We start from the raw sequence: 27914 nt of genomic DNA on the forward strand, positions 1-27914 counted from the left end.
AAGGAAAGAAAAAGGGACATTTTTCGGTGGACCAAAAGAGGAGGAAAAGAGGAGGAAAAGAGGAGGAAGGTGGGGGAGTGAAGGTAGGTGATAGATTAGTTTCGAAAGCAGTTCATTATCACTTTGCTCTACGCTGCTAGGTAGCATTTCCGGGCGGCTTTTGGTTTTTGTTTTCCCCTAAAAAGCACTAAACTTAGTTTGGACGCGCGCGCTCTGGCCCGGTATGCCGGTATCAGTTCTTGCTGCTGTACTAAACCCGCCAGCAAAAGCATACCAATCGAAAATCGATGAAACGATGAAGAGAGTGCCCCGCGACCGCGAAAGCGATCCGTACCAACACTATCACCAGCTGCTGCTACTTCTCAACTTCCCCTATACGGTATTTCGAATACAATCGCGCACATTCATGCTTGCTCACACACAGACACACATTCGTTCACACATCGACTGTAACCAAAAAAAAACGAAGAGTGAAAAAAAGAGAGGGACACCAAATAAAAAAGAAAGTAACACAAAGCACCATAACCAGGGATCCGGAATCCAGGAATCCACTCCTCGCGATAAAACGCGATAAACCAAGGCAGCCGCATAATACGTCAGCATGCACTAGCAGCAGCAAAGCATAAAGCCCGTAAAGCGGAATCCAAAACAGAATTGTCCCGGTATCGCTTTCAAGCCAGCACTCGTTGGCATGACATCTGCACCGCTTCGGTGGTGAACAACCGAATAGGGAGGGGGTAGGGATCAGCATAAAACAAAGCATACAGACGAAAGCGCACAAATCCGGAGCGAAATAGAATTGCGATCGCCAGGAATTGGAATCGAGCAACCGGCAGCTGTGTTTGCTTTCCCGCCATTGTGGCCTTGATTGATCCCTTTCGTTTTCGTTCGATTGGTCTCCCCCTCCTTTGATGGCCAAGATGAAAAACTGGTGGCCCCTGAGATGTGGTGACGTTCGGGTCTGTTGGTTGTTCTGTTTGGAAACAATCCGGTTGAACGTGGAAGACGTGGAATGTGGCCACGGCGGCAAATGGCGTTAGCTAATCCAAAACGCAAAGGATAACACTGTTTCCGGTTCGTTGCGTTTTCTCGTCTCGACCTAATTGAATGTAAAGAATGCAAACCACAGCAACGATCAGACACAGGCCAAGTTGTGTGTGTGTGTGCCGGGCCGTAGATTGGCCGGCATCGTCACCAATGCTTGCAAACCGATGCGTTGCGTCGGCTGCTAACAAGCGCCACCAACAGTGTCCAACCCAAAAACCCTAACGTCAATCGACAAACGGACGGAAAAGGGAGACGCTGAAGGGCACCCCGAAGCCAAGTCCTTAATCGGTGATGCTGCAACAGTGGTCAGTGGTTTGCCTTCAGTCGTATCCTCAAGAATTTGGCCAATACAGAACTTTTCGTTCGCCGTTTTCTCGGGGAACACAGGGAAACATCTGGCTGGCGAGAAAACAATCCTCCCCTTCCGCAAAGTATCCCTCGGTTCCCTCTTTCTCCTCACTGGAAACTATTCCAAGTGGCGCGTCGTGCGTCGTTGGATCCACGGAAGCAACCCACGTTTGCCCCATAATAATGGTCCACAAAACTCAACTCGCTAGCAACTCGCAGCAGCAGTTCTCGATTGCTTATTATGTTCCCTCGTTTTCTTGTGCTCTTATTCTCTCTTGCTTACGAGACCGTCGCGTCGTCAGTCGACGAGTGACAGTTCATCGGGCGGTTCCAAAACGCTTCTCCTTTCCGGGGGGTGACCTTTGCCTTTTTTTTTCAACCGCCCTCCGTCATCACCACACACACACACACACACACACCATTCGGGACACATTCCGACCGGAAACTAATCAGCCAGAAAGCCGACGAGCCAAAAAAGCTTGCGTAACAGTAACCCCGGTGACCTCGCTAAACCTCCCCGAAAAAAAAACCGGGAATTCAAGTCCAAGGCGGGGACAAAAAACCGAAAAAAACAGAAAAAACAAGACGGAATTCTCACGCCCCGGGGACACATATTTCACGTTCCAAGTGGGCTTTCCCTCCACCTCCTTGTTCTCCTCGTCGTGCTGTTGTTCACCCCTGGAGCACGAGGAGAAGAACAGGAATCAGTAGCCGAAACATGACAGCGTGATTACCCGGACCACAACCAGCACGAGCAAACTACACGCAAACGAAACGGTATTCACCCCCAAACGGCCTGTTTTTTTCCTCTCTTTTCTTTTCTATTTTTTCTGGCAGAGGGGGAACAACCACAGCGCCTACGGTGGCAGTAAAGTTATGGGCCCCAGCACCACATCGAAGAGCTTATCGAAGATGTAATACATTCTTCACCTCTTATCTAACCTTCAACTGGATGGGGCCCACGAATGGGGTGTGTGTGTGTGGAAGAAGGAAAATAGATAAAGCATTAGGCCACCGGACGAAACGAATTGGGCAAACACCGGTTCGGTTCGGTTCCCCACTACCAAGTTCCGGAAATAGGAACCAACCAACAAGATCGGAAGACTGAAGTGTCCGAAACGGTCAACCAGCAGCAGCAGCAGCAGCAGCAGCAGCAGCATGTCGATAACGGGCGACCACCGCCCCTCCATTGCGCGGTTCCACTGCAATTGATTGTAACGATACGACGACGCAAAGCCGGCCATAGACATTTGTACGAAAACCGTGGATGCGTCATTGTAGAGTCAATAAAATGTGGTCGTGAGCGATAAGGGACGGAATTCTCACCAGCATTACGCGGCAGCATTACCACCAACAACCATCGGATCGGATCGGATCACGATGAAGTCACGATTTATGGATTCACGGACGCGCGCTAACGCTGTTCGCTGGTTAGCGGCGGCGGCGGCACGTTAGAGCTAGAACCTACGCGCCCTGCCATGCCCTGGCGTTGTTGGCTTAATTGCCGCTTGCAACTTGTACCTTGGGTGCCAATGGGCCGCCGTAAGCCGCGCGTTGTTTACTCAACCGGTGTGAGGGCTGACCGCCAGCCGCCATGCATCTGCGCCAACATCGCCGTAAACCCGTGCGGACACCGTAAACACAATTTTGTTTGACATCGGCTTCGCGCGAGCCAACGGTAGAAAATGGTTCCATTCCAGGAAGTGGCCGTTAAAGGCCGAACCCTGTTCGAATATTAGCACCAGAACCGTTTAGCACCGTGACGGACATTTTAACGTGCCGGCATTTGTCACCATATGCGTGCCATACCCGAGATGCCAAACCCCGTGGAACGAACGTATCGTAAGACAAGGGGGGAAAGAGAAGAAGCAGGGCCTGCCGGGTTCAAAGTGATACCGGCCCGTCAACGGTTGGCTCAACGGTTGGTGGGAAGCAAGCAACTGCTTGACGAGGGTCATCACTTCTCGTTCAACACACACCGTTCATCGCCTGTTGCAGGCGAAGAAGGGAGGGGCGAGGTCTCGTCGATCGACTGGAACGGACCTGGCAGCCTGTCAGCCGGACATTCGAAGAAGAAGAAGAAAGAGCAAGAGATAGAGAAAGAAAGATAGATATCTAGGGATCTTCAGATGACCACCAGCCGTGCCGCAGAGAGATAAACATTGTCAATCCAACGTCTTTGCCCTAATCTTCTTCTTCTTCTTGATGTGCTCTGTCTTACCTGTTCGGTTCATACCTTCCCCATTCCCCATCAACCCCTATCAACCGATTGTCAGCAACTCGGCACAAGGTATCTGAAGAGAGCATAATCTACCCGGTCCAAGGACTTGGCGTTAAGATTGCTGCTGCTGCTGCTGCTGCTGGGGACAACCTGGAGGGAAATACTTCACCTTGATTGGAAAAGTACAACTCCGGAAAAACGTCAACTATTTGTCCCCATGCTCCCACCGCATGTGAAGCGTTCGCACTCAATCGAAGCGAGATCGAAGACAATGCTGACATTGCTTGGAAAGTTTTACTTTCCCCCCCCCCCCCCCCCCCCCCGGAATGGGGAATTCTGCCGGGAGGGATATGTCAGGTCATGTCAGGGCCTGGACCGCACTTGGGACCGCGGGTGCGTCATGTGAAGAATGGAAAGCGTTTTTTCCCGAATCGCTTTTTTTTTCTTTTTACTTTACTTTACTTTTGGTGAAATGAAAACTTAACCAATAAAGCCATCTCCGGCTCGTCACTCGACGAGGGAAAGGGGCACACTCGAAGGGCGGAGTGGCCATTCCAGACGGAGATCGAATCGAGATTGAACTTTGCGGTTGTTTGTTTATCTTTTGCCCTGATGCCCCCGGGCCGGGGTTTTACAGCGCGTAATCCTCGAGGGACAATACACTGTTGAGTTAGTTGAGCTGAGTGTTATCGAGAGTTTATGGCGGGGGAGAACCATTTCTCATTTTGGAAAATTACCGATGCTTTCATTTTAAAAGTTTGAAAAGTAATAATTGGGATAATAATGTAATTATACAAAGAAAATAATGAAACCCAACAAAACATTGGTTAACGGACGATCATTCGTTCATTCACTCGTCAATTCAGTCACTCGCCCGACACTCAGTTATCTTAAAGCTAAGAAACACTCATGGCTACATCACTCACACGTGTTTAAAAAGATGCTAAAACTACAAGCATTGAATAAGAAAACACACACCTAGAAGCTGAATAGATAATGGTTTAGATAGGCGAATAAGTTTGAACAACGATTTAGTAACAGTTTCCAATTACGAGAAATAGGAACATTTGAGAAGAAGTTAGAACTTGGTTGAAACAAAGGGGAAAGTGTTAATAACACACCGAATAAAGAGAGAGAAAAAGACAGAAGAAGCCAAGAGTAAAGGCAAGCCAAGCGTAGTGAAGTGGCTACTGTGTTTGTGTTCATATCTTTTGAAAATCAAACTGTGTTGAAACATCATAAAACTTTACTTTAAAAATGTAACCATAAAGAAAGACAGATTTATAGCTTTCAAGGATGTTTAAAGCCTTCGTTTAGTTAACGAAACATATGGTCCGGTTTACAAAAGGTCAGTTAGTTAGCGATACGGTAACGGTTATTAGTGTCTTTCGATCGATCGAACGACCGTTGGTTAGTGTGTTCGCGCGCGATCGTTCGCGCTTCACCGACAACAGATCACTGGTTTAAACCGTTCGGTGGTGCCATAAATCTCTTAACATAATCATACGTTTATGAGTTTATGAAAACAAACAATCGTGATAAGCAGAGACCGGCACGACGTGAGTGTGCTTTTAGGTGAGTAAAAGATGTTACGAAATGGGAAAACGTGTAATAATAAGAAGAAGGACAGTCTCAGATCAATAGTGAGTGTCTGAGTGAGAAAGGAAGCGGTGAACAAACCTAAAAGCAATGTGAAGAAATTGATAAGAAACATAAATAAGATACAGAACACAGGCGAGACCGACCGAGAAAGAAGAAGATGATGAAGGTGAAGAAGAAGATACACAAAGAAAGAAATACAAAGAAATGGAAGAAGGAAGCAGTAAAAGTAGAATACGTGAGATGATGTGATCGTTACCTGTACACTTAAGCCCCTGATGGATCAGCCCGTACAACAGCGAGCCACAGTGATCGCAAAACGTGGGGCTCGAGTAGGTCCACTCTTTAAACTCATGCTTGGTACGGGTGTCCTACGGTTTTTGTTTTATTTTATTTTTTTTTGTTTGTCCGGGTTCGGTTATGTTTGATTTGTTTCGTGGATTTGGATTCGTCGATTGATTGATTGATCGGTATCGGTATTCGGGGGTTTTTTTTTTGGTTCGGCCCCGATCGGTATGTTGTTTCAATTGGAACGCGGGTTTGTCCGTTTTGTTTTGTCCGGAGGCCCCGATGGTGGAAATCCCGATGGTGCAGATGATATAAAAGGTACAGCGATGAGCGGTGATGGGTCGATGGGGTGGATGTTTCGGGCGAAACGAAGGAAAACGGTGGTTTATTGTCATGTTGTTGTTATTGTTGTACCGAGATATGAGTGTGTTTTTTTTGTTTGTTTGTTTGTTCATAAATGGTAAGAGCGAAATTGCATTTTCGTTCAAGTTTGTTTGTTTGTTCCGAGTGTATTGGAGGGGGAGGTATTTGGGTTTCCGGTGGGTTTCGATCGCGACGGATCGGGTTAGATAGGGGGGTGGCGATGATGGTATTGTTGTTGGATGGTGGTATTGGTGGATGTGGGTTGCATTGCATGATGTTGTTGTTGTTGTTGGTTTCAGTTTCAATCAATCCGTAGAAGAAAAAAAGAATCATAAACGAAAAGGAAAAGAAAAGAAGAAAAGAAAATTATGTAAAACGATGGTTGAACAGCTATGTAGCCGCACATTGAAACGGTCTGTACCTGAGCGCATTAAGCATGAACGTAAAATGGTTTTTGAAAAATAAAACCAAAATCAAATAACGCAGGTAAACGTTTAAATTGCGTCTGGTATCTTGCCATAATCAACTTAGGAAGCAATAATGTTGTTGTTGCGAATTCTGTTCTTCTGATCAATCGGCAGTTGTATGTGCATTGGAAGCATAAGAAAACGATAGCACGCAGCAAACAGAAGAGAGAGAAAAATATCGGCAATCCTCGGCTATTCTATATTTCCTCTATTCTATTCTATGCTAATCGATTCGAAACACTGTGGCTTCACTGCGGAAACTGCGGCAGCCCGCCAACAACCAAACAACCAAACAAAGATAAAAAAAAAACAAACACAAACACACAGGCACACGCACATACGGAAGTATGCAACGGTGAACGGCTTCCGCCTCCCCCGAAATGCCGGCAGTAAACGTTTTTCTGTTATCTTTTTCTCGAAATAATTGCCTCGTACTTTTCTCACTCGGATCGCGATGGGAAAAGCGTTTTGTACTAATAAAAAAGCCAATCGTAACCACTTACGACAAACGCCGGCACAAACAGGAAGCAGCAAAGCGTAGGATACTGCCAAGAGCAGCCTTTAACAAAACAAAACAAAACTCGTCGCAATAGTCTATCGCCTATGGTATTGTCTAGCGCGCCATAACACTCCATTCGCCATGCCAGCTTCTATTGGTTTCTATGCTGTTTAGGAAGGCAGCAAAAGCGGCAGCGAAACTTTTCACCACTTATAGCTCATGCACATACACAAGATTGATATCAAGATTGTACTTTCCAAATGGTAAACCTATATACTACTGGTACCCCAGCGGAAAACATTCCCGGAAAATGAATTGAATAGATGCTAACCTAAAGCCTAACCTTTTTGTCATTCGCTTCGGTGGACGATTTCCGCACTAAAATTTAGCGTACATTCCAGGGAAAACCTTTAAGACCCTTTTAAGACATTTTCCCCCTTCATGCGAAATAAACTGCGAGTCAGGAGACAGTTGTTTTGCGCTTGATTTCACCTTTGTTTGCTCATTCGCCATTTGCCAAAAAACACGATATGGAGGAAGCATTCGACGCGCAGCATCGATGGGAAATGGGAAAAATCAAAACGAAATCGCGTAAACGGCACTGTTAGCCGACACCGCGTGCGAGCAGCCGGCAAAAAAAATAAGGGAAATTACCCATTTCAACTCGAGACGACAGATTAATGGAGGAGCTCGGAGTACAAAAAACCACAACTACCACTGGAGGAGCCGGCATTAGTAGCCAAAATAAAGCATAAATTACACTCTGAACGAAATACGAGCCGAGTCCATCTTGTCAAGGTCGTAAAAAAATTAGTAGCATGTTACGTATAGCGGATACGTTATTAGAGGGTGAGCCGGCGACCGGAGAAGAGAAAAAGAGAGAGAGAGAGAGAGAAAAAAGAAAAGGGTGCGAATAAACCACCCACCACCAAAGGTGGAAAAACACTTCGGGGCCCGAGCTCACAGGGCAAGCAACAGATGCACGATACCGGCAGCCGTACGCGATCCTCAAACCGCGATCTGGAGCGTATCAACAACAACAACAAAAAACAACAACAGTAACGAAAAACGACAACGAACGAAAAGGCTGAGAAAACTTATTTTTAAATACGAGCCCCGGGAAACCACGGAGTTGTCGGTTGTCGGTCGCTCCCCGTGATTCACTCCGATCACGAGGGCGAAAAAGGGTTCCCAGCCACAAGGCAAAGGCCGTCGTCGTCGTGGTGGCGGCCGAATTGGTTGTTGGTGGCGCCCAAGGTGAACGAAACACACCACACTCAACAAAAAGCCGTCCGTCCGTCCGTCCATCGGTTTGTGTTTGGCGAGCGCGTCCGAGCGAAACATAAATCTGGTGAAAATTAAAATATTAACTACAGCCCTACGCCCTGACCCCAAAGGCACCTGTGCTGGCACCTTATCCAAACGGCGGCGCATTGTTTAAGGTTTGTTTGCCGCTTCTAGATTTACGGAGCCGAAACAGCACGAAACATAATTTACCGCACGATACAAAACGTAGTCTTTTGAAAAGGTTAAAACCGGAGCACAAACTAGAAGACGATCTCGAAGGTGGTAAAAAGCTGGGGCTGAAGTTTGAAGAAGCACCGAAAAACCGGTAAAAAAACAAACAAACCGAAAATCGAATACATCAAACTGGAAGCTTGTACACTCTTGGTTTGATTGAAAGCGTCTAGCGTATAACGGATATAACGCGCGAGTGAGTGAACTGGTAGGAACCGGATGGCACTGGGTCGTACTTACATCCGAGTCTGCTCCCTTATCCGCACCCGGACACTTGAAGGTAACGTACTCGTGGCACCGTTTGTGGACGACAAAGGAACAAACTATCAAAGAGAGAGAATGATATCGATTATTGAAACAAGTTATCAGCAAAACCGTGTTTAAACTTCTTATCACTTCTTGATAGCTACACTCATAGCACTGTATTCGAAGTCACTTGAACGGCTCTTCTACTTCTACATCAACATAAATTCTTCACATCACACTCACTTACCTTGACATTGGAATCCTTGCTTGCCGAAACCCCTGTTGTTTCCGTGACAATCGTCCAATCATTCCAGCGTGCCCGAGGTCCAAAGCAGCGCGCAACAAATTACCACGACGTCACCGGATGCGTTAGCGTGGCCAGAGAAACAGATACACACACACAATGAAAAGAAGGGAGAGGGAAAAAAAAGGGAAATGTGTTAGTCATTCGGTACACGCTACACCGGCACAATGTGGCACGAGAGGATTAATATTTGATTAAATTATGCTGTCACCAAATTTCACACAGATTCCACCTTCCTACGTGGTGTGCGTTTGGTCAGACGTGCTCTGGTGCGATAGGATTCATATTTTATCAACCGAAAGCAGTCAACAATGTCGTGCTAGCTATGCAAGAACGCATGCTAGCGGGAATGAAATAGTCACCAAATCGATAGTAAAACGAATGGAGAGAGAGAGCTTCGGGGAGTTGTTGATATGTGGAACACGGAACACCCTCCACAAGACTAAAAAGGTTCTCCTCGATTGGTGCCGGTCACGAGAGCTTTCATCACGGATTAACTAGTGTGCCCCCCCCCTTTGATGGCTTGAATGAGAACTGGTAGAATAATTGAGAACCACCAGATGAAATAATCTGGTTGGAGCTACACGTTCAAATGAAGCCATTTCTCGCTGTTGCATCCTTCTACTATATCAATCCTTACACGGGCATGTCCTGACACAAACAGTCGTGTCATGATTGACCATCTTCGGGGGAGTCGCACACTAAAGTTGTCCCCTTTCTAACAATAACACAACAAACAACACAGACATCAAAAGGTGTGTGCGTGCCAAGGCGAAGTGTCTCAAACCAAGGATCGGTAGGGGTACCTCCTTCTTCTTGCTGCTCTAGTGCAATGAATAGCAGATGGACTACCGTTACCATACCAGTCGCTTCGCACAACCAGTAAACCCTCATAACGTTGCTGAAGCTTTGGTTTTGTTGCTAGCATGTAATATTAATCCACACAGCTGTCGTCCAGCGAGGACGAGGGTTCGGAATCCCGAATAAAAGAAACGGGCAAAACAACGCACCGTTACTCACCCGCACCGAAATCCCGGACCGGCTAACGTCTGTCAAGTGTATGTTCTTAATGTTTCATATTCTCATGATTGCGTGACAAATCCTGTCGAGGGCCGGGGGACCTCCTGAAGGCACTCGGAGCACCATGGGGTTGCTCTGTGGCCTCCTGCTGCCGTATCGCCATCATGGTAGCCTCCGGGAATGATGATTTAATTTGTGTTTATATCAATATGCCCCGGTCGCTGCTGCTCAAATCAAATCAACGACATCAATCGAAATCAACGACCCCTCGACATTCACCGACGATCACCAGTTCCCCCCGCGGGTGCACATACTTGTTGCCCTCCTTCCCGGTGCTTATCCATTCGTAATTTAGATACGGTACGATGATCCCGCGACCGGGCACCGGGCTCTATGCGTTACATAAATAAACATGTTGCATAAATATTTGCGCACCGCCGTTACGCGTAGCAGCTGAGGCGTAAAATTATCATCACGCCATCAGCATGGCAGTGGGCCATCGTACGCCATCGCTCAATCAACGAAGGAGGAACGAGGGCTCCCGATCTCGATGTGTGCGTCAACTATGGTACCGGAGTAATTTGTCAAACTTGATCGACTTTTGCATTTTTTACGGTCAACCAGGAGGGAGGAGGAGGGTTCCCAGAAGTCCGATCCGAAAAGTCCGAGCGCGCTAGTGCGGCCGAGTTTTCTCAACTCCCATTAAGGAGGCCACTCCCGGTGGCCATGGCCCCGAACAGAATGTCCCCGCCGTAAATCAAAGCGGGCCGGCCGGCCTGGCTGCCATTTAATTTAAACATCCGGCCATCCTTCGCCATCACCCCCCTGAGTTAACAGGCCGGTTTTCCGAAGAACCTGCAGCAGCAGCAGCAGCAGCCGACTGTCGGCCAACACCGAACACGACCAATTCATGCTCCGAACAACCCAAAAACTCCGCAAAACTCCGGCGAAAACAGGTTTGTACAACGTGCCGCCTTTTTTGGCCCAGGCAGGCAAGCAGGCAGGCAGTGGGGTTGGGGGTGTGAAAATTAAATGAACTCCGGGTCCCCGGGCATGGCCGAGTGCCGGGCTGGGCCACGCAACAAGTAGCAAGAGTGAAGCAGCGAGGCATCCCCGAGGCATCCTTTTTGCCGGGACCATAAACTGTTCTGACAGCAAACGCCTGCCTGCTGTGCCTCTACTCTGTGCGCTGCGCTCAGAGGCCGCGTACCGGGGGCCCTGGTCGAGAACGAATTTGCCTTTTCGCCTGGAACTACCTCTGGGTTCCCGGGGTAGAGGAGCAGGAGGAGAGCAGGATATCCGGCGTGTAATGGGGTCGGTTTTCGGGGAAGGGACCGTGGCTGCTGCTCGTCGATCCTCGCCATCTTCGTCGAGTGTGCTTCCAAGCTTCCAGGGAGATCGTTAATGGAAAACCGAGGAAAATGGCAGTGGCAGAGTGAAGTGGATCTTTCTCTCTCTTGCTCTTGCTCTCTCTCTCTCTGCTTCTCCGAAGGGTTGTTGCCATCCGAGAACCCAGGAGAAGGCAGCGAGATCGAAATTCGAAATGAATATTTAATCGGGTAATTTATTCTGTTCCCCTCCCCCACCTTGCATCAACCAAACCCCCTCCGCCCTCTGGTTGCAAAGTTCCCATTTTCTGGCTGGTGGCAGGCGCAGTACGAAGCACATCCCGGCTAACCACAGCCCGGCTGCTATTCCACCGTTCGTCGGTTCGCTTCGGAATGGAAGCGAAATCATGCCGCCAAATCGGTCCGTGCCTCTGGTTGGTTGGTTGGTTGCTTTCGCCGCTGCCAGAAACCCATTAGAGCCCCATAGCCGTAGCGGAAGGGGGAGCACCGTTCCGCCTGACCCCACGGAGAAGGTACGTCCCCGGAGTTCGCTACCGCTACCACCTACCAATGATGGATGCCAACGCACCAACGCAGGGAACGACGATATCGAATTTGACGTACATTAAGCGTCGTCTCTCGTATCCTGGCGTACGGTACGAAAAACGGAACGGAACGGAACTCGCCTTCAATTTCGCCGCTGCTCCGCGGTAAGGGATACGTTGCGCGTCAGGTGGTCAGCCGGTCTGGCTCGGGTGGGTATCTGGTAGAGATCCATAAGCGAACGATCAAATCACCACACACACACACACACACACACACACACAGTGCCGTACGCAACACTGCCATCGATTAACTTTTTCTGGTAGAATACTAGCAGCAGCAGCAGCAGCAGCAGCGGACGTGCCATTACTAATGGCGGAAGAGAAGAGTGTTTTTTTTTTGTTCCGACCAAAAACCGACCAGAAAGAGAGAGAGTGAAGAGACTCCTAATGATATCCACGATTGGTTCTAGCGACCGGCAAGCGGAGTAAGCGAGGTAAGATTATCCTCCCGGGAGCGCGTATCAGGCCTTCGCTTTTCATACTTTCCATTATCGCCGCCATCACAAGGTCGCAGAATCGCAATGGGAATTTGGAGCAGATGGGAAAAAGGTTTGCAATGATTATCGAGGGAGAGAGAGACCTTGACACATGCCGTTTTGGTAATGGAATCCTGAAGTGAAGTGTTTACGTGCTCGAATACCGAACAGGTCACAGCGCAGACACCTTGGCACCTTTTTGGAGTAATGAGACAACGTGCACGAAGGACATTACGACACGACGAGGAGCATTGGATATGGAATTTTTCCAAGAATTCCAGGGAAGGACCACCAGTGCTAGCACACTAGGTCAGGCAGTAGTGATAGTAAATGGTAGTTCGGTAATAAAACATGCCCACACCATCCTGCAATAACCTCAAAGCGTTCGTCTTTCGACCTTCGTAAGCGTCAGCGAAAGTTGTGGTCTTCGACTTGTCCGACATTCCCTTCAACCACCCAACAACCTACCAATCGTGGCGTCCGTTAAACATCGCAAAGCGGTAAGCGGCCCTTGCCATTACGAAGCGCCTGAAGCAATTAGTGGAATAAAAAAAAGAGAGAGGAGCAGGAAAATCGTTCGAACTCGAACCACGGATAAGAGTTTTCCGCAGCTTTTTTTTCCGCGCCCCAACTCGTCCGAAGATCCGCGAGAAGCAAAAACGAAGTAAAACTTTTCTGCCGCAACAGCTGCCAGCGATCAGGAGGAAAGCCGTTCGAAATGAAAAATCCGCTACCAGAACAAACAAACAAACAAACTAACACAGACACACTGACACACAGCCACACATTCAAGCGCGTTCGACATCTCGTGAGCGCCATCTAAGCTGATGATCGATGTCGATTTGGATGATGGTGGCTCCCGGTGGTGTAATTGAAGGGCACCCTCCCCTCCCCACTGGATGCTGCTCTTAACACAAATCCTGACCTCTGAAGAGCGCTTGTGGTAGGCAATAGCGAAAAGCAATCCCGGTTGATGGTGTGAAATGACCTGTTACTTCGCACCTTCCATATCACCAGCCCGGGACGCTAGTGGCCTATCCGACTTAAGCCTATCTGGCCTCCGAAAGAAAAAAATGGTTCCCCTCATCATCAGGAACCATCAGACAGCTCCAGTTGCGTAACCGATGACGCCCTTGGGCTCGGGAAATTTTCCTTCCGGGCGTCCTTACCACGAACCACACACACACACAACAGAAAGAAGAAAAAAAACCTAACGGCCAGCCAGGCAGCAACCAACATGAAACAAGGCCACTAACTACAGGCGGTGCTTTGCTGCTGGTGCCATGGAAGCGGTAGCAGCGGTAGCGCAAAGAACAACATTTCTCCGGGAAAGTTTCTCCGAAGCAGCAGGTCCCGGTAAGGTACCAGAGCAAAAAAAAAGCTTTGCTTTCCAGCTTGTCATCTGCTCCAGGACGCCCCACACTGCCCCACCGAGCCATCTTCCGCTACTGCCTAAAGGCCCCGCAGGGTCTACACAGAAAAAGAGAGACAGAGAGAGAGCCACTCTACCACTCTTTAAACCCGTGCAGTGATCTTGCAGAACATCCGGACCACCTGCGTCTGGTTGCAGCAAAACAGCTAACAACCTTCTTGCCTTCTGCGCAACCTTACAGGACCTTAAAGCTAGGTTCGAGGGGGTTGGTTAGCACAAAAAGTTCCACAAGTTGGGCATAAGAAGCAATGCCTGGTCATTCTTCTTGCGGCAGGGACCGAGTTTAGGCTGACCGACAGAAACAGCACAGCGTGTGTGTGTTCGAGATAGGCAGGACAGGCCAGTTTCTGCTTCCCAAAACTCGACTTTTCTTGACTTTTCTTCGGGAGTTTAGGCGTACCGTGTTTGCCGTGTGCAAAGACCTGGTTTTTCCTGCGGTTTTTTTCGAGTTTCCGCAATCTTTCAAGCCCTCTGCCTTCTTCGTTGCTTCTCTGTCTTTCTGTTACCCTTTTTTATTTGGAGTGAGTCACTGAGGACGTGCACCTCACGTCCCTCGCAAAGGTGCGGACATGATGAATGATGAGCTCAACCATCATCAGCGTGAGGATGAGATTTTAAAAATGTATCCCTCACCACCACTGCTGTGGGTCATCTCTCGTGGGAGTGCTGCATGCAACCACGGTAGCAACCGACGGCCATTTTCACTTAGCCATGAACCATACCATGCATGCTCATACCGCTGGCGCATAGTGGCGCTGCGTTCTAATAACGCATACCTTCAGGGGCTCGACGAATTTTTATTACAGCAATCTTGTTCTCGTCGAGCCCGTCACGAGGAAGTAGCTGGGAGAGAGTGTATGTATGTGAAAACGGGCCGTCCTCAGTGCTCAGTGCCGGTGTAAGAGCTTTTGACGCCAAGACACCATACCTTTCCGCGTGGACGATCGAGAAGGAATGCTATCAACCGTCGGAACCGTCGTTGTTGGCAACCGTTTAGCGCGAACGAACCCATCCGATGTCGCTCGGTAAGACCGTAAGACCGTCGGAAAGGCACACCGGTACACCAGTAACAGGATTTCCTTGGGGAGGTGACCTCCCCCCGCCCGGACGGGGTTACACATTGCTAAGGGCTCGCGATGTCAGTTAAGCTCTCGTCCGATGAGGTGGTGGAAATTCATTTTCTTCACCAACATACCTCACAGTCATCCATCCATCTCCTGCTACTACTCCTTCTGCTGCTGCTGGTTGGCCAGCTCGGTGGCTTCGGTCACGCTATGGTCGTCCATTTTTTATTAAATAAGTTCGAAGAGTGATGGCAGTGAGGGCAACATCATCGGGGAACCGGTTCGGCTCGGGATGAATGGGACATTACGAACTGTTCGGAACTGTTCGGTGACGGTGACGGGATGGCAAATTGTCCGCAACGCTGCGAGAAGATTCATCGTTCCACGCCACGTGACAATGTGTGCGTGTGTGTGTGAGTCCCTTCGCTTGCGCTTATAAAAATATGCGTCATCTTTCCGTCCGGGTCCGGGAATGCTTCACTTTTCACGCTCCAGAGAAGATGGTGCGAAAAATTGAAAATTACTCCATCATCTCACTTCCCAGTCCCACCAGTAACGATAAGTCTCACGAGAAGACGTTAGTAGAGGGCACACACACATGGGCAATATCTTACGGACGAGCTTAGTGGGTAATCAAGTGTGATACCTGACACCTTCGAGACAGTGGTCCCCGAGTGGCAAAAGGGCACAACGTGAAGTACACGCGAAACCGCCACCTACACGACCACAAAACTCGACAGCGACAGGGGGGAGAAGATGTCTCTCTGTCCCCTTTTTTTGGAGAGCTTTTCCAGGAATCGAAGGAAGGAATGGTAGCGAACGGGGCGAGAAAAAAGAAAGCTCCCAAAAATGAGACACGAGGAAATGTCTTTCCAATCAACCGAAACGAACCAAACCGAGGGCGATCCCAGCGGAGGGACTACCGTAGGGAGGTACCTCGCTTGGTATCCTCATGTAAGTGGTACCGAACCACTCGGGGTTGACACATCTACGAGACGAGCGAGCGAATACTTCAACGTCACGTCGCGCTCGCTTACGGTGGTGCTTACGTAAAACTTGTTGCCGAGAACTGCCGAGACTACGCTCCTCCTCGAGGGTGGTTCCGACCCCCGGTTCCGACACTAATTCCCTTGCTGCTTCCATTCCATGTTACGAGATCGCGTTGGGTTCAGCCAACCTTAGCCACTACCGACCGGTGGGAAGCCACAAAACGACAGCCACGCCAGCCACTAAACCAGTAAACCATAACCTACAAAAACCGCGAAGGCGAACGCGTACGTCAGCAGCAACCGACAGGTACCGGTAGCTAACGGTGGTGTCGATCAGCCTTCCGCAGGTCGCGCCTTGGTTTTTGTTGCTGCCCTTTGTAGGTTTCCATGTTGTTCCCACGGCCTAATCCCGGTGACGGCGGTGATACGATTAGGACGCCTGCTACCGGAACGGGGCCAGCGCATCGTCGTCATCTCGACTATAGCTCGGGATGGTCTGGGGGTCAACTTGGCTCGCTGGACATGTCCTGCCTCAATTTGAACACTTCCCAATACAAGATCCGTGTTGGCGCCCGGACATTCACTAGCAAAAAACTAACCTCCTGTGGTACGTGGTTTCTAGTAACTTGAGACACACACAGTCCGCAAACACTGTCCGCAGCTACTCGGTATGGAAATAGACCAAATACTGGTTCAAGGTTACACCTTTTTAGGGGGCGAGTAGTAGACGAGGTGGCCCCGTGTTCACCGGAACCAATATCCCGAACCATCCGACGCTGCTGCTACGTTTCCTATACTGCTCCACTGCGCCCGGCGGAACCCTGCTACCCGATATTCCCGTTCTCGTGTTGGCTCTCTCTCTGGCCCCGGGACGGACGGACGTACGGCCCGCGCTACAACAACGGACCCATCATCGGGCCTGGAGGCATTTCATTAAAAATGCTACAACGGGCCCCGGAACCCAGAGGACAACATCAAAGTGCTTAAAAATAGATGGCCCAAGCGCCCGAACACCATGAACCATGGACCATGGACAGCGCAAAACATAAGCGAGAAGCAATCCTCCGGTCCAGCCTTAATTCCGCAAACAGCAGATTCCCCCTGGAGGAGGAGTAGCAGGAGGAGGAAGTTTGTGGGACATTAGGACCGGCACTGATACCGGTTGGTATACCGGTCTTGTGGAGGAACAGGAGTCGTCAGAGAAAGAGAAAGAGAGAGAGTAACGAAAAAAAAACGAAGAGAAAACAAGCTTTGATCCTTTGATCACCCGAGTTCCATAGAGGATATCTCCTTTAGGTGGTTTCCAGTCGGTGTCCGGTCCCCAAGTTTCAACTACGTTAGCATACATTTGAAACCGACTCGACTAAACTCCTAGGAACAGGTGGAATCGACCATTTCGGACCGCCATTCGGAACCCCTTTCCCGAATTCCTGTGGCTCCATCCAGTCCATCCCGAGATTGATTCGTTCCGATCGATTGAGAAGCAAATGGACTGCAGCCACTTGCCGGTGCCACTAACTGACGACCAAAACCGAAAACTGTCAAAGCCCTGAACGCTCGCTTTTACGTAGATTTCGGACGAGCTGCGACGAGCTTGAATTGTTTACGAAATCGAAATCCGCAAAAGGCTATTCCTCCCAGGATCCCAAGTTCCCAAGTTCCCAAGTTCTATCTCTGTCTTCCACTCTATCTCTCATTCGATACTTGAGTCCCCGGTCGATGTGCTGGCGTGCAATGGTCGTACAATGAGATGCTGTTGCGCCCCGGGAACGTCACTGGTAGTGAGGACGATTCTAGAGGAATTCCGGGCTCAGTATTCCATGCCCTCACATTCTCAAGAGTTTAGAGTAATCCAAGAGGTAAGTTGATTGCTTACCACACCCCTAGTATCACCACCATTACTGTGTGTGCTAGTAGATTCCAATACAATCTGAAGTGATTGGCGCAAACTGGCGAGTGAATGTGTACTGGTACATAACTTTGGCACTTACTACACCTTGCATCGAGCGCAGCTACGCAGCTGCAGCAGTTCGACGCGTGAAGGGATACGCGTGGCTTGTGGATTGTGGAACAGTAATTCCAGAAACTTTTTGATTGGAAATACTAGCTCAACAGTTGCCGATCTCCCGGACCCGGGAATGGTTTCCGGAACAACGATTCCGATAACGATTGTAGCGGGAAATGTTTCGAACCAACTCCAGCGGTTGTTATGTTCATTTGAAAAAAAAAACAACGGAACACCTGGTGGTCCCCGAGATGAACGAGCCATGGGCGCTACCATTGGACAAAGCCAATCAATCTGCCTGGTATCGATGTTCGAGGTCCCGTTTTTTGACCACCACGACCGCCAATCATCAATTCTTTAGTCGCTATTCCAACTCCACAGTCCTGCAACTTCTGTCGTTGATGTCCCATTTGGAAACCAACAAGGCCATCAACGAACGCAAGGTTTACGAAAGAAAGAAAGAGTGCGAAGCGATCACGAACCACGGAGTTCCACGGTGAATTTTATGGTAAAACAATCGCCAAAGTAGAAGAAGAAACCGGCACCGCGGTTTGCTGTTTTTTTCCCCCTAGATAAATTACAAGACTACTCTCCGCCCACTGTCCACCCCCCTCCCATCTCTGCTAATATTCGCGGGTTCCTGTCGATAGCAGAAGCGCCAGCGAGCTTACTGATTTCAAATTAGCAGAAACTGGGAAAAGGTCCACGGGATACGGGAACAAAAAAAAAGTTTATCATAACCCCTTTTGCCCCACCCATCATTAGCATTCCCTCGCCCGCGCCCTCGCCCGCGCCCTCGCCCGCGCCCTCGCCCTCGCGTCTTCTAGCCACTTACCGTAGCTTGCAGCCTTCGCCACACCGCTTCGTAAATGAGGCCAACCGAGGGTTTCCGGGAAGTAAACGGCAACGGCAGCAGCATGAGCAGCAGCCCTCAACCCTCAACCACCCCGCTCAAGGGTAGGGCGCGGACCCGTTAAAAAGGTCATCGCCGGTAGCAGTAGCAGCATCGACGTCCCACGCCACCAGCACCACCGCGAGTACAATCGGGATTCCGAGAAATGTTTGTGCGCTCGTCTGTGTCTCGTCGTCGTCGTCGTCGTCGTCGTCGTCGTCGTCGTCGTCGTGGCACATCAAAATTTGACATTTAGCGATCACTCTACCCTCGCCATACACCGTACCCCACAAAAGGGGTGATGTGGCAACAAGGATAATAGCCCACGCAGTCACCGCCTTCCACCTAAGGGCGCACTGGCTATACCTCCCCTCCCCCTTGCGATAAGCTGTTGTTTTTCTTTCTTTTCTCTTTTCCAGCTTTCGACGATCGTTCCAGCTCAGGCACGCTCACTAACTCACTTACTCCCCCGCACAAGCACACACGCACACACGCACACAAGGACACAATCCAATCACAAACAACATGGCCACGAGACGCTCGCAGGGGAATGTCCTGCGAATAAATAAGAACCCGCGCCAACGTCCGCTCTAGGAGAGGATGGCCAGCCACGGGGGAAGGGAAGAGTGAAGAGGGGAGAGGAGGGGGGGGTGTTGGCGAAAGAAAAATGTTGCCAATCTTGTATCGGCCTCAGCCCCACCTCGCACTCCCTTCCATCCTTTGGGCGATGTTTCGAGATGCCTTTCACGCACGTAGGATGTTGGACGTTCGCAGTTTCTGTCCCAGATTTCTTTCTCTCTCATTTCTCTTCTCTCTCCTTATCTCTCTCTCTATCTCTTTTCTCTCTCTGTGTGACTGCATCTGTCAGCAAAATCCCCGATCCCACGTAAATCCTTCTGAAAAGGTCAAATCGCGCTCGAACTCGCGCCACTAAAACGTCACCAAATGTGCCACCCCGGGGCATAACAATCTCCCGCAATCGTGATGCCCATCGGGAGCATCCACACCGCAGCAGCGGGGTGCTTCTGGTGCTTCCTGGTGTGTACGGGGCCCATACGACCGAATAATGGCGCCCTGATGGTGCAGCGCCGCAGCTCGTTAAACTCCAACGCTTCCGATATTCCGTCGAGCGAAGGTGCTTCTCGGTGCTGGCGAGAGGATGATCCGCGCGATTCAATTTGATATCAAATCAAAATGGTGCGCATAACTCGCGGGGAAATAAAACATTTACAAAACAAAAAAAAACCCAAAAGCGATCGAGACGAACAGCTGACACGATCTTTAATGGTTTTTGGTGGTCAAATTAATTTCGATCGACCATCGATGGGTCCCCAGACCCACCAGATGTGTCGTCGTAGTATATATATAAAGTGCACCATAAACAATTTGTTTCCGGTTCATCCCACGGAAGCCGCCACGGAAGCGATATCATCGGTCGACCGCCTCATCATAAACTGCTAATGAAAATCGCGATCCATAAAATCGCTACCATTATGGTGCACGCATTGTGTGTGTGTGTGTGTGTGTGTGGGCAGATAGTAGACATTATCTTCCCCCCGCTTCCAGTCCCTTTATTGGCTATCAATACCACCGCCATCATGACAGCATTTCCAGCTTGCGGGCCTGGAACCGGATTTCCCGGACTTCCAGGCGGATCTTCCCGGCCATCAACGGTTGAATCGATAAGATGCTGCTGCTGACCGGAAACCGGGTCACCAGCAACCACTGGTACGCCCTACTGCTCGTGTTCCTCGAGGCGATGCCCCCCTTAGGCAATGCAGAGATAGGAACATCTCCGTTTTCGTCGAACCAGCGAATCGATCTGCCCCAGGTGAGTCCCAGGTGGAAGGGCTGCTGCCGCTGATGGAGGCGCACAGTGAGCCGTAAAATGGAAACGATTTTCCGAAAAAAAGGGGAGGTGGTATGGCGACCTCTCAAAAACTGATAAGCGAATGAACGGGAGAATGGGGAAGTGAGGACCTGAGGAGACCCGATTCTTGGTTTTACCGAGCCACCGAACGGCACTTATCGGCGAATGCAGCAACGGAGAGCAACGCCCCAATGGCGGGTTTACCGGCAGCAGCCTGCATGGCCGAGTGCCGATAAGCACGAAACCCCCGAATCCGTAGTACCACGGGAGCGGCAAGTGAAGTCAACTACCGGTCTAAGTCTAATAACCTGGAAAGCAGTTCCTTCCGAGAAGAACGGAGCGGAAGAAGGGAAGAGTATCCCAGACCGTTCACGAAGCGAAGCGTTTTGCAATCAGCAGATAACCAAAGCGCAGAGATGGCAACCGAACACACGCACACACACACACACACACACACACACACACACACACACACACACACAGGATGATGATTGCTGGAAGGTCCTTAAGGGGTCCTCAACTTGGGGCGACTGGATTCCATTTACTGCCGGTCCCACCATCGACCAACCAACCAACCGTTTGATGCTATTTATAGGCTAAGTAATAATGCATAAACATGTCAATTCCCCCCCACACCCGGGGGCCAAGACCAACATCCAGGACTTTTATCTTCCCCCTCTGGACCAGGAGAAACCTGCCTGCCTGCCTGCCGGGATTGGCGCCCGGGATTGCGCCCGGTGGTTCCCGGTAACATGACACTGAGTAACATGCACGCCAAGGCAAATTGCACCAAGCCTGTCATGGCCGGTCATGGCCATGGAGGTTGGATCAATTTCCCGGCTCTCCATCATCTCGTCATCCAGAACGGAACGGACGAAGACAAGGTTCCTTCTCCTGATCCTGCTGCTGCTGCTGTTGCTGCTGCTTGAAATTGGATTCTTCTTGGGACTTCCCCAAATCGCCGAATCGCCGAAAATCGATTCCAAACAGGAGTTCCAGGCAGGAAGGTGCCGGCGAAACGAACGATGGAGTGTTCACTCGTGTTCCCATTTCCCACATACGAAACCTCCATACCATAACAGTGCCAACGGCCAAATCATCAGCATGTTCAACAGTTTAATTTGCTGCTAAAAGGCTCCCAGGACGTCCATGTCCAGGACGACATCCTGGCTTCCGTTGCGGTCGTATCGCAATGAACGACGATGCATTGCGCACCATACTGTGTCCTAGCCACGAGCGCGCGCGTGTGTGTGTAACAAGAGAATGCCTTCCCCCGCTCTGCCTCTTCACAATCATAAACAGAGAACACCGACCACAATAATGGCAAGGCAGGGGGCGCATTAGTGCATGAGAGTGCGTCGAGCAAAATGGAGGTCGCCCGGGTGTGTCTGTTCAGCGAGAACAACGAGATATCATCCGTACAACAGCCCTATAGCCACCAGCAACAACAACAACAACAGGGGCATACTATACGAGAAAGAGACCATAAACTAAACATGCGACGGATCTTTATACGGAAACACATACCCCAGCAGCAGCAGCACACGAACGTCGTACGGTGTTGTTCCGGCCAACGTTGCACTGCTCCAAACAGATGCTGCACTTAGTGACGCTATCCACACGTGTGTGTGTTTGTGTTTCTGTGTGTATGTGTGCCATTCTTGCACATTCTTCTACCCAGTTTAGAGCAACAAACAACGGTGTTGCCACCAAACGAGGAGAAAAAAAGAAGAAAAGGAACGAACCAACAGAAGGGAACAGAAAACGGAAACACAATAGACCGACCGTTACTCCGACCACTCCGTCGTGCTGGCGTCGTTCAACCAGGAGGGACAGGGTTATAGCTCCCTTACTCATCCCCGCGTCTATGTAAATGTTACTCCCCTCGTCCCACAAACATCGCCGCTCATCTCGCTCTCTCTCGCTAGTGCCATTCTTCGGTGAGCGGCATATAATTTGTGCAATCCATCCGGCGCATCATCCAGCACGTGAGCGGCCACTCCGCCAACACACACACACTGTGTCACTGCTCCTTTGCTCCTCGAGTGCTGCTGCTGTCTCGAGTATCGATTGCCACCCCGCCCTCCCAAAGCATCCCAAAAAGCAGCAGCAGCAGCACCATCTCGCTGCTTCTATTCATCCCCGGGGCCCCGGGGATGCAATTTGTGCAACGAACGTTCTGTTGTGCTACGTGTGTGTATGTGTGATCGTGCCTTTTGGTTTTTCGTCTATTTTTTTAGTGTGTCCACTCTGGAATCCATTGTGTCCCGTCCTCCCGAGAGAGGGAGGACACATTTGCACCTCCAGCCATCAGTAGCATAAATTTTCTGGAGAGCATCACGAACGGACAACGGGACTGACCAATCTGGCTCTCGACCATTTGTTGGATGGGGAATTGATTTGATGGTTTGCTGTCACGCTATTCGAGTGCTAAGCGAAAGCCAAAGGAGTCCAAAAAGGAGTCCAGAGTGTGGGAATGGAAACATGCTAGCTGTTGAAAAGCCATCGCACGATTCTGTTCCCTTTCATCCCGTGTTCGTCTTTTGTGAGTGTTTTATGCTCCCCACCTGCTGATGCTGCTGATGCTGCTGCTTACGCTTCTCTCTGGTTCTATTCAACGACAGTTGCAGCGATGCTGTTTTGCTCAGCAAAGTTATGCATTATGCAGTGGACACAAGCATTTAACAAAAAACCGGGTACATCGAGTAAGCAGAACGGAATCGAAAGCCGACGTTAAATCGAATTTTAAATAAAACCTAGCATTAGTTCTATTCATCACGCATGTTCTGCATTCGCCCTCCACGTCTGGACACACATGGACACTGGGCTTCAAAGGTTGCTTTACTGCTTAAAACGACACGAACATGGTACAAAAGAGAGAGAGAGAGAGCAGAGAGAGAAGCGAGACTCTGTCCTGCCTCATTCAAAGTAATTAAAAAAACATAAAATGCCGAGCACTCACCTCCTACCCGAACGTGACACGGCTATACGGAGGGATTATGTTTGCACACCACCCACTCACCCACCCACCCACCATCACCATCAGCATCATCAACATGCTCAGCATCATCATCATCATCATCCTCATCACCATTTGGGATATCATTTTGTTGCAAAAGTAAGCAACATAAAAATGGATTCTTTTTGCCGTTTGCATGTTTCGCGTAACGCTTCACGTTTGCCTGCCTGCCCCTTTTGGCCGTTTCCCCCCCATCCCTTCAACCCCTCCTCAAAGAACCAGCCGTAGCGATGACCGGATTTAGCTGGATCGATTGCCTGCACACACACACACACACCCACTGCTCCTCTCTCTCTCAGGTTCAACCGTTTACAAGGACCACACCTTTGGCAAAAGTACCACCGCCTCCGCGATGCCCTTTCACGGTCTTATGCTCGTCTGTCTTTTTGTGTTTTTTTTGTTTTGTATTCCCTTTTCGCCTGCGCCTCGTGACGTGACATTTGCATCGCCATTCTTCTCGATCTCTGTTTTAAACATTAATTTCAACAGCAGCAGCAGCAGCAGCACCACCAGCAGCAGCAGCAGCAGCAACAGTAGAATTGGAAACAACATCGCCAGCATTGCTTGGGCAATTGGCAATTCACCAGCAAAAGGGCAGAACACAATCCATCGTTTTTATGGTCACTTTCTCTTCGGCAGCCAGACGAACTGCACGGGAATATGTGCCTTTGCGGCCTGCACGACCGTCCGAGACATTTCGGCCAATGGTTGACCATAAAATTCAATCCCCGAAATTGCCCCCTTTACATCCGGCACACACACACACACACACACGCTTATAGTTTGCCATAACATCGTCGCATCGTACTCGCTGCTACATATGCGAAACCGAGAAAGAGAAAGAGAGAGAGCGGAGGCACCGAACGACACAATGGGCGCAGCATCCGTGCATCGGTGATAAGGTGAAAAATGAATTAAATCATTCAAATTAACACGCTCCACGGGATCGCACCAACGTCGTTGGTGGTCGCAAAACACGAACAAAGGACCACGGACGACGGAGTTTGTTGAGGATGAAAAGCGTGGCCGGCCGTGGAGAGGCCCGGCGGTGGTGGGCGACGCAGAGCACGCAGAACATAAATTACCATCATCAAGCAAGACAAACGAGACCGGTCCCGAGCAAGGGGCCAGAGGCCAACGGAAAGCCGAAAAAGGGTCGAAGAAGGACAGCAGCACTACTAGACATGCCAACGAGCAGAAGGTGTGCATACCGATAAGAACCTCTGTGTGGTTCCAGATAGCCCCGGAACCACCAGCCCTCCTCGGCACTCCCATCCCTGCCCGTGCAGAGGAAGGTAAACTTTTTCCAAATTAAATCAACTACTCCTCTTGCAACCTGAACTGCATGCACATGGCTTCTCGCGTGGACCTCGCACGGGGAATACACGTTGAAAGCCCGAACCGAACGAAACGACGAACCATTCGCTACACCTTCCTGACCCCCAACCCCACCACCATGTGGAATGCGCGGAAACAGCGGAAAACGGAAAAAGCGGAAACCGAAACAGGCACCGTGGCCAGGACTTATGCTAATGTACTTATAGCATGCCGTAATAAAAATCCACTCAACTGTGCCTCATCGTCTGAATAATGAACAGAATGGGGAGGGATAGGCTACGGCCTTCACCACCACCACCACCACCACCACCACTACCAGCCATTGCGAGGCTGAATGCAGGGCAAAAAAAAACGAAAAAATTCGCTTCCGTGACTCCCGGGCACAGGCAATGCGAAACTACCACACCCATCGGAGGGGAAGGAGGGTACCACCGAGGCCATCATTAATTTATTTATTAGCTGCGTTCCCCCACCAGCTACTCCTCACTATTCCACACTGGCCATTGTGTGGAACCCGTTCCCTTTCCACTCTGGACCGGGTGCCAAACATCGGCACCAGCTGTCACTTTGACAGATGATAGCGCCTAGGCGTCCGCCATTAGTTTACTACCCCGGTCCTGGTGGTGGTAGTAGTAGTGGTAGTGGGAATCGAACACAAAACCAAAACCGGCAACCGATGGACCCTTTTTCTCCATTACCCCCTCCCTTTACTCTCGTATATCCACCACCCCACGATCGATCACCGGATTCACTCGCATCCCGGCATGTTCCGGCTTTTCCTCGTTCACCACACACACACACACACACACGCATTCACATAAAAAAAGCAAGCGAGAAAACTTTTCTCGCTTTTGTTCACATTTGGGGTTCTCTCTCTTTTAGTCTCTCTCCGTCGGATGCCGGTACCGGTGCCGAAACAACAATTACGTGCTAATTAATGAAGCAATTACCGGCGCACCGCGTGCAACGTGACACGCGAAGCTTAATTTAATTCGAGCGGGACGCAGCAGCAGCAGCGCCATTGTCGGTATAGCTCCCGGTACAAAAGGTGGGTTAACGGTGGCGCGGTCCGAAAACAAAAAAGTCCCAAACAACACAACAACAACAGAAAAAAAGCGGCTCAACAATCGCTCGTTGCTGCTGTGTGCACTATTCACACACCACCCAGGGGACGCGGATATGATAGCACAAAAACGTACCCACACACACGTCTAACGATAACTATAAAACATTCCGATAATCCGATCGTCAATGGAGGTGATAATCATAGGCTCCTCTGTTATACGTTTGCGGCATCTTTGCACACACGAAGGAGGCGTTGCAACCACACACACAAATCCCAAACCTCCCCACCGTTGGGAATTTTAATTCAATCAATTTCATTAATTTTGCAACGATCGTCTGTCATCGATTATGAAAACCGAGAGCATGGCGAAAGGGGGTGTCTAAAAGGGGGTGTCTAAAAGGGGGTCATCATCTAAAAATGGATTAGAATTGGTAGAATACGGGCTAATGCTTCCTTTTATAGCAACGCGCAACCGACGCCCTGTCCACGGCTTGTCATCATTGATCGGTTTCAACGATTAGTAAACCAATAATTCGATAATAATTATTGCGCTGGCTGATGGCCGGGTTAAAAGGGTATTTGAATCATTTCCAGCACAAGTTCCATCGTAATAGTATCCCCCCTTCTTCTCCCAATCCATGGGGCTGTTGGTGTGCGGCATAAAATTTCTAAATCAAAAACTGCCCCCCCGATAAAAGACTTGGTCGGTAAAGGGTTACCACTCCGAAAACCTATTAATTACGATTCCCTCCCCGGGTATCGAGCGTCTGCTGTTGAGCCTCATAACCTCACTTTCCTTTAATTAACCTTTCCAATGCCGGCGCACCATCTTCACTATTCCACGAATTAGAGAATTTTAATTTTCCTTCGACCCCCCCACGCTTTTATGGCAAAACTTTTGCCTCGCACCATCACCACCAGTACCCCGTTGACAGCGGCACACCACAATTTCGCGGTGAAACCTGTCGATGACGGGTTGAAATCTATACATCCTGGGTGCCGGCATTTTGTTCCATTTTTGCCCATTAAATGGCCGTTAACTGTCAAGAAATCAACACCAGCAGCAGCAGCAGCAGCAGCAGCAGCAGCAGCACCGTTGGCGTCACAGCGGGACCGCCAATAGTCATCATCAGGACCATCCTCTGCAATACTACTCCCCATCCTCCGTAACCCCCCGGGTTCTACCGATGTGATTTATTACCTTTCAACCTAACCGACCCTAAAACCGACAACGAACCGAGACCTTACGAAAACCCCCTGCCAGGAAGTCAGAAGCACGCGGGATGTCAGTCGTGATGACCAACACAACTGGCGGAGTGCTAGGGTGGGGGGAAGGCCACCCGCAGGCTGGTGTTATTGTCCTGATTCCATTGTCACTGCCACTATCGGGGGTTCTCCTGCCGGTCGTATGCTAGTATTTGCCACCAGAGGGCGTCCATTGGAACGTCTAACTCGCACACGCACACACGCACACAGACACACATGCACACGTGCACAGTGTGTCGCCTAGCTCATTAGCTGATAATGACATGATACCGGGCGTGCCATTTTGGTGAAGCGTCCTACTATCTCTTGAGTAACTCCCTGCCCAAAACTGTTTGTGTTGAAGGATTCCAATTCCAAGCCGTTATCGATTATAAGCAGCCCAGCGACCCCAACCCCCCGTCGACTTGGCGTCGATTACCGTGAAATTAAACCTGGTACCGGTGTTAGTGATATCCTTGGAATACTTGCTTCCCTTTCTTCGACTCTGGCCCCTCTAAACGTGTATGGTTACGGTTGCGGTGCAAGCCATAAAATAAATTATTATTCCCATCACCGTGGCCGCGGCCATTTTGCCAGTTGCATGTCGCTCTATGGTAAATAGAGACCCCCCCGGTTTCCTCACCACCGCGAGGCCCCTTTGCACC

The 27914-nt window shown here is 49.9% G+C and overlaps 1 protein-coding gene across 2 annotated transcripts in view; it reads right to left on the reverse strand.

Moving 5' to 3' along the window:
• Positions 1-27914, reverse strand: part of LOC125956081 (protein kinase C, brain isozyme-like) — a 55732-nt gene that overhangs the window by 22188 nt on the left and 5630 nt on the right. The window contains exons 3-5 of one of the 2 annotated variants that reach the window (XM_049687607.1): positions 8844-8875; positions 8591-8673; positions 5475-5586 (exon numbers count right to left, since the gene is read on the reverse strand). In XM_049687607.1, coding sequence (XP_049543564.1) covers positions 5475-5586; positions 8591-8673; positions 8844-8875 — 227 coding nt within the window. The remainder of the gene's footprint in view (positions 1-5474; positions 5587-8590; positions 8674-8843; positions 8876-27914) is intronic. The other variant, XM_049687609.1, reaches the window with a different exon arrangement.

This window comes from Anopheles darlingi, chromosome 3 (assembly GCF_943734745.1).
Source record: "Anopheles darlingi chromosome 3, idAnoDarlMG_H_01, whole genome shotgun sequence".
In the NCBI taxonomy this organism is placed as follows: Eukaryota; Metazoa; Arthropoda; class Insecta; order Diptera; family Culicidae; genus Anopheles; species Anopheles darlingi.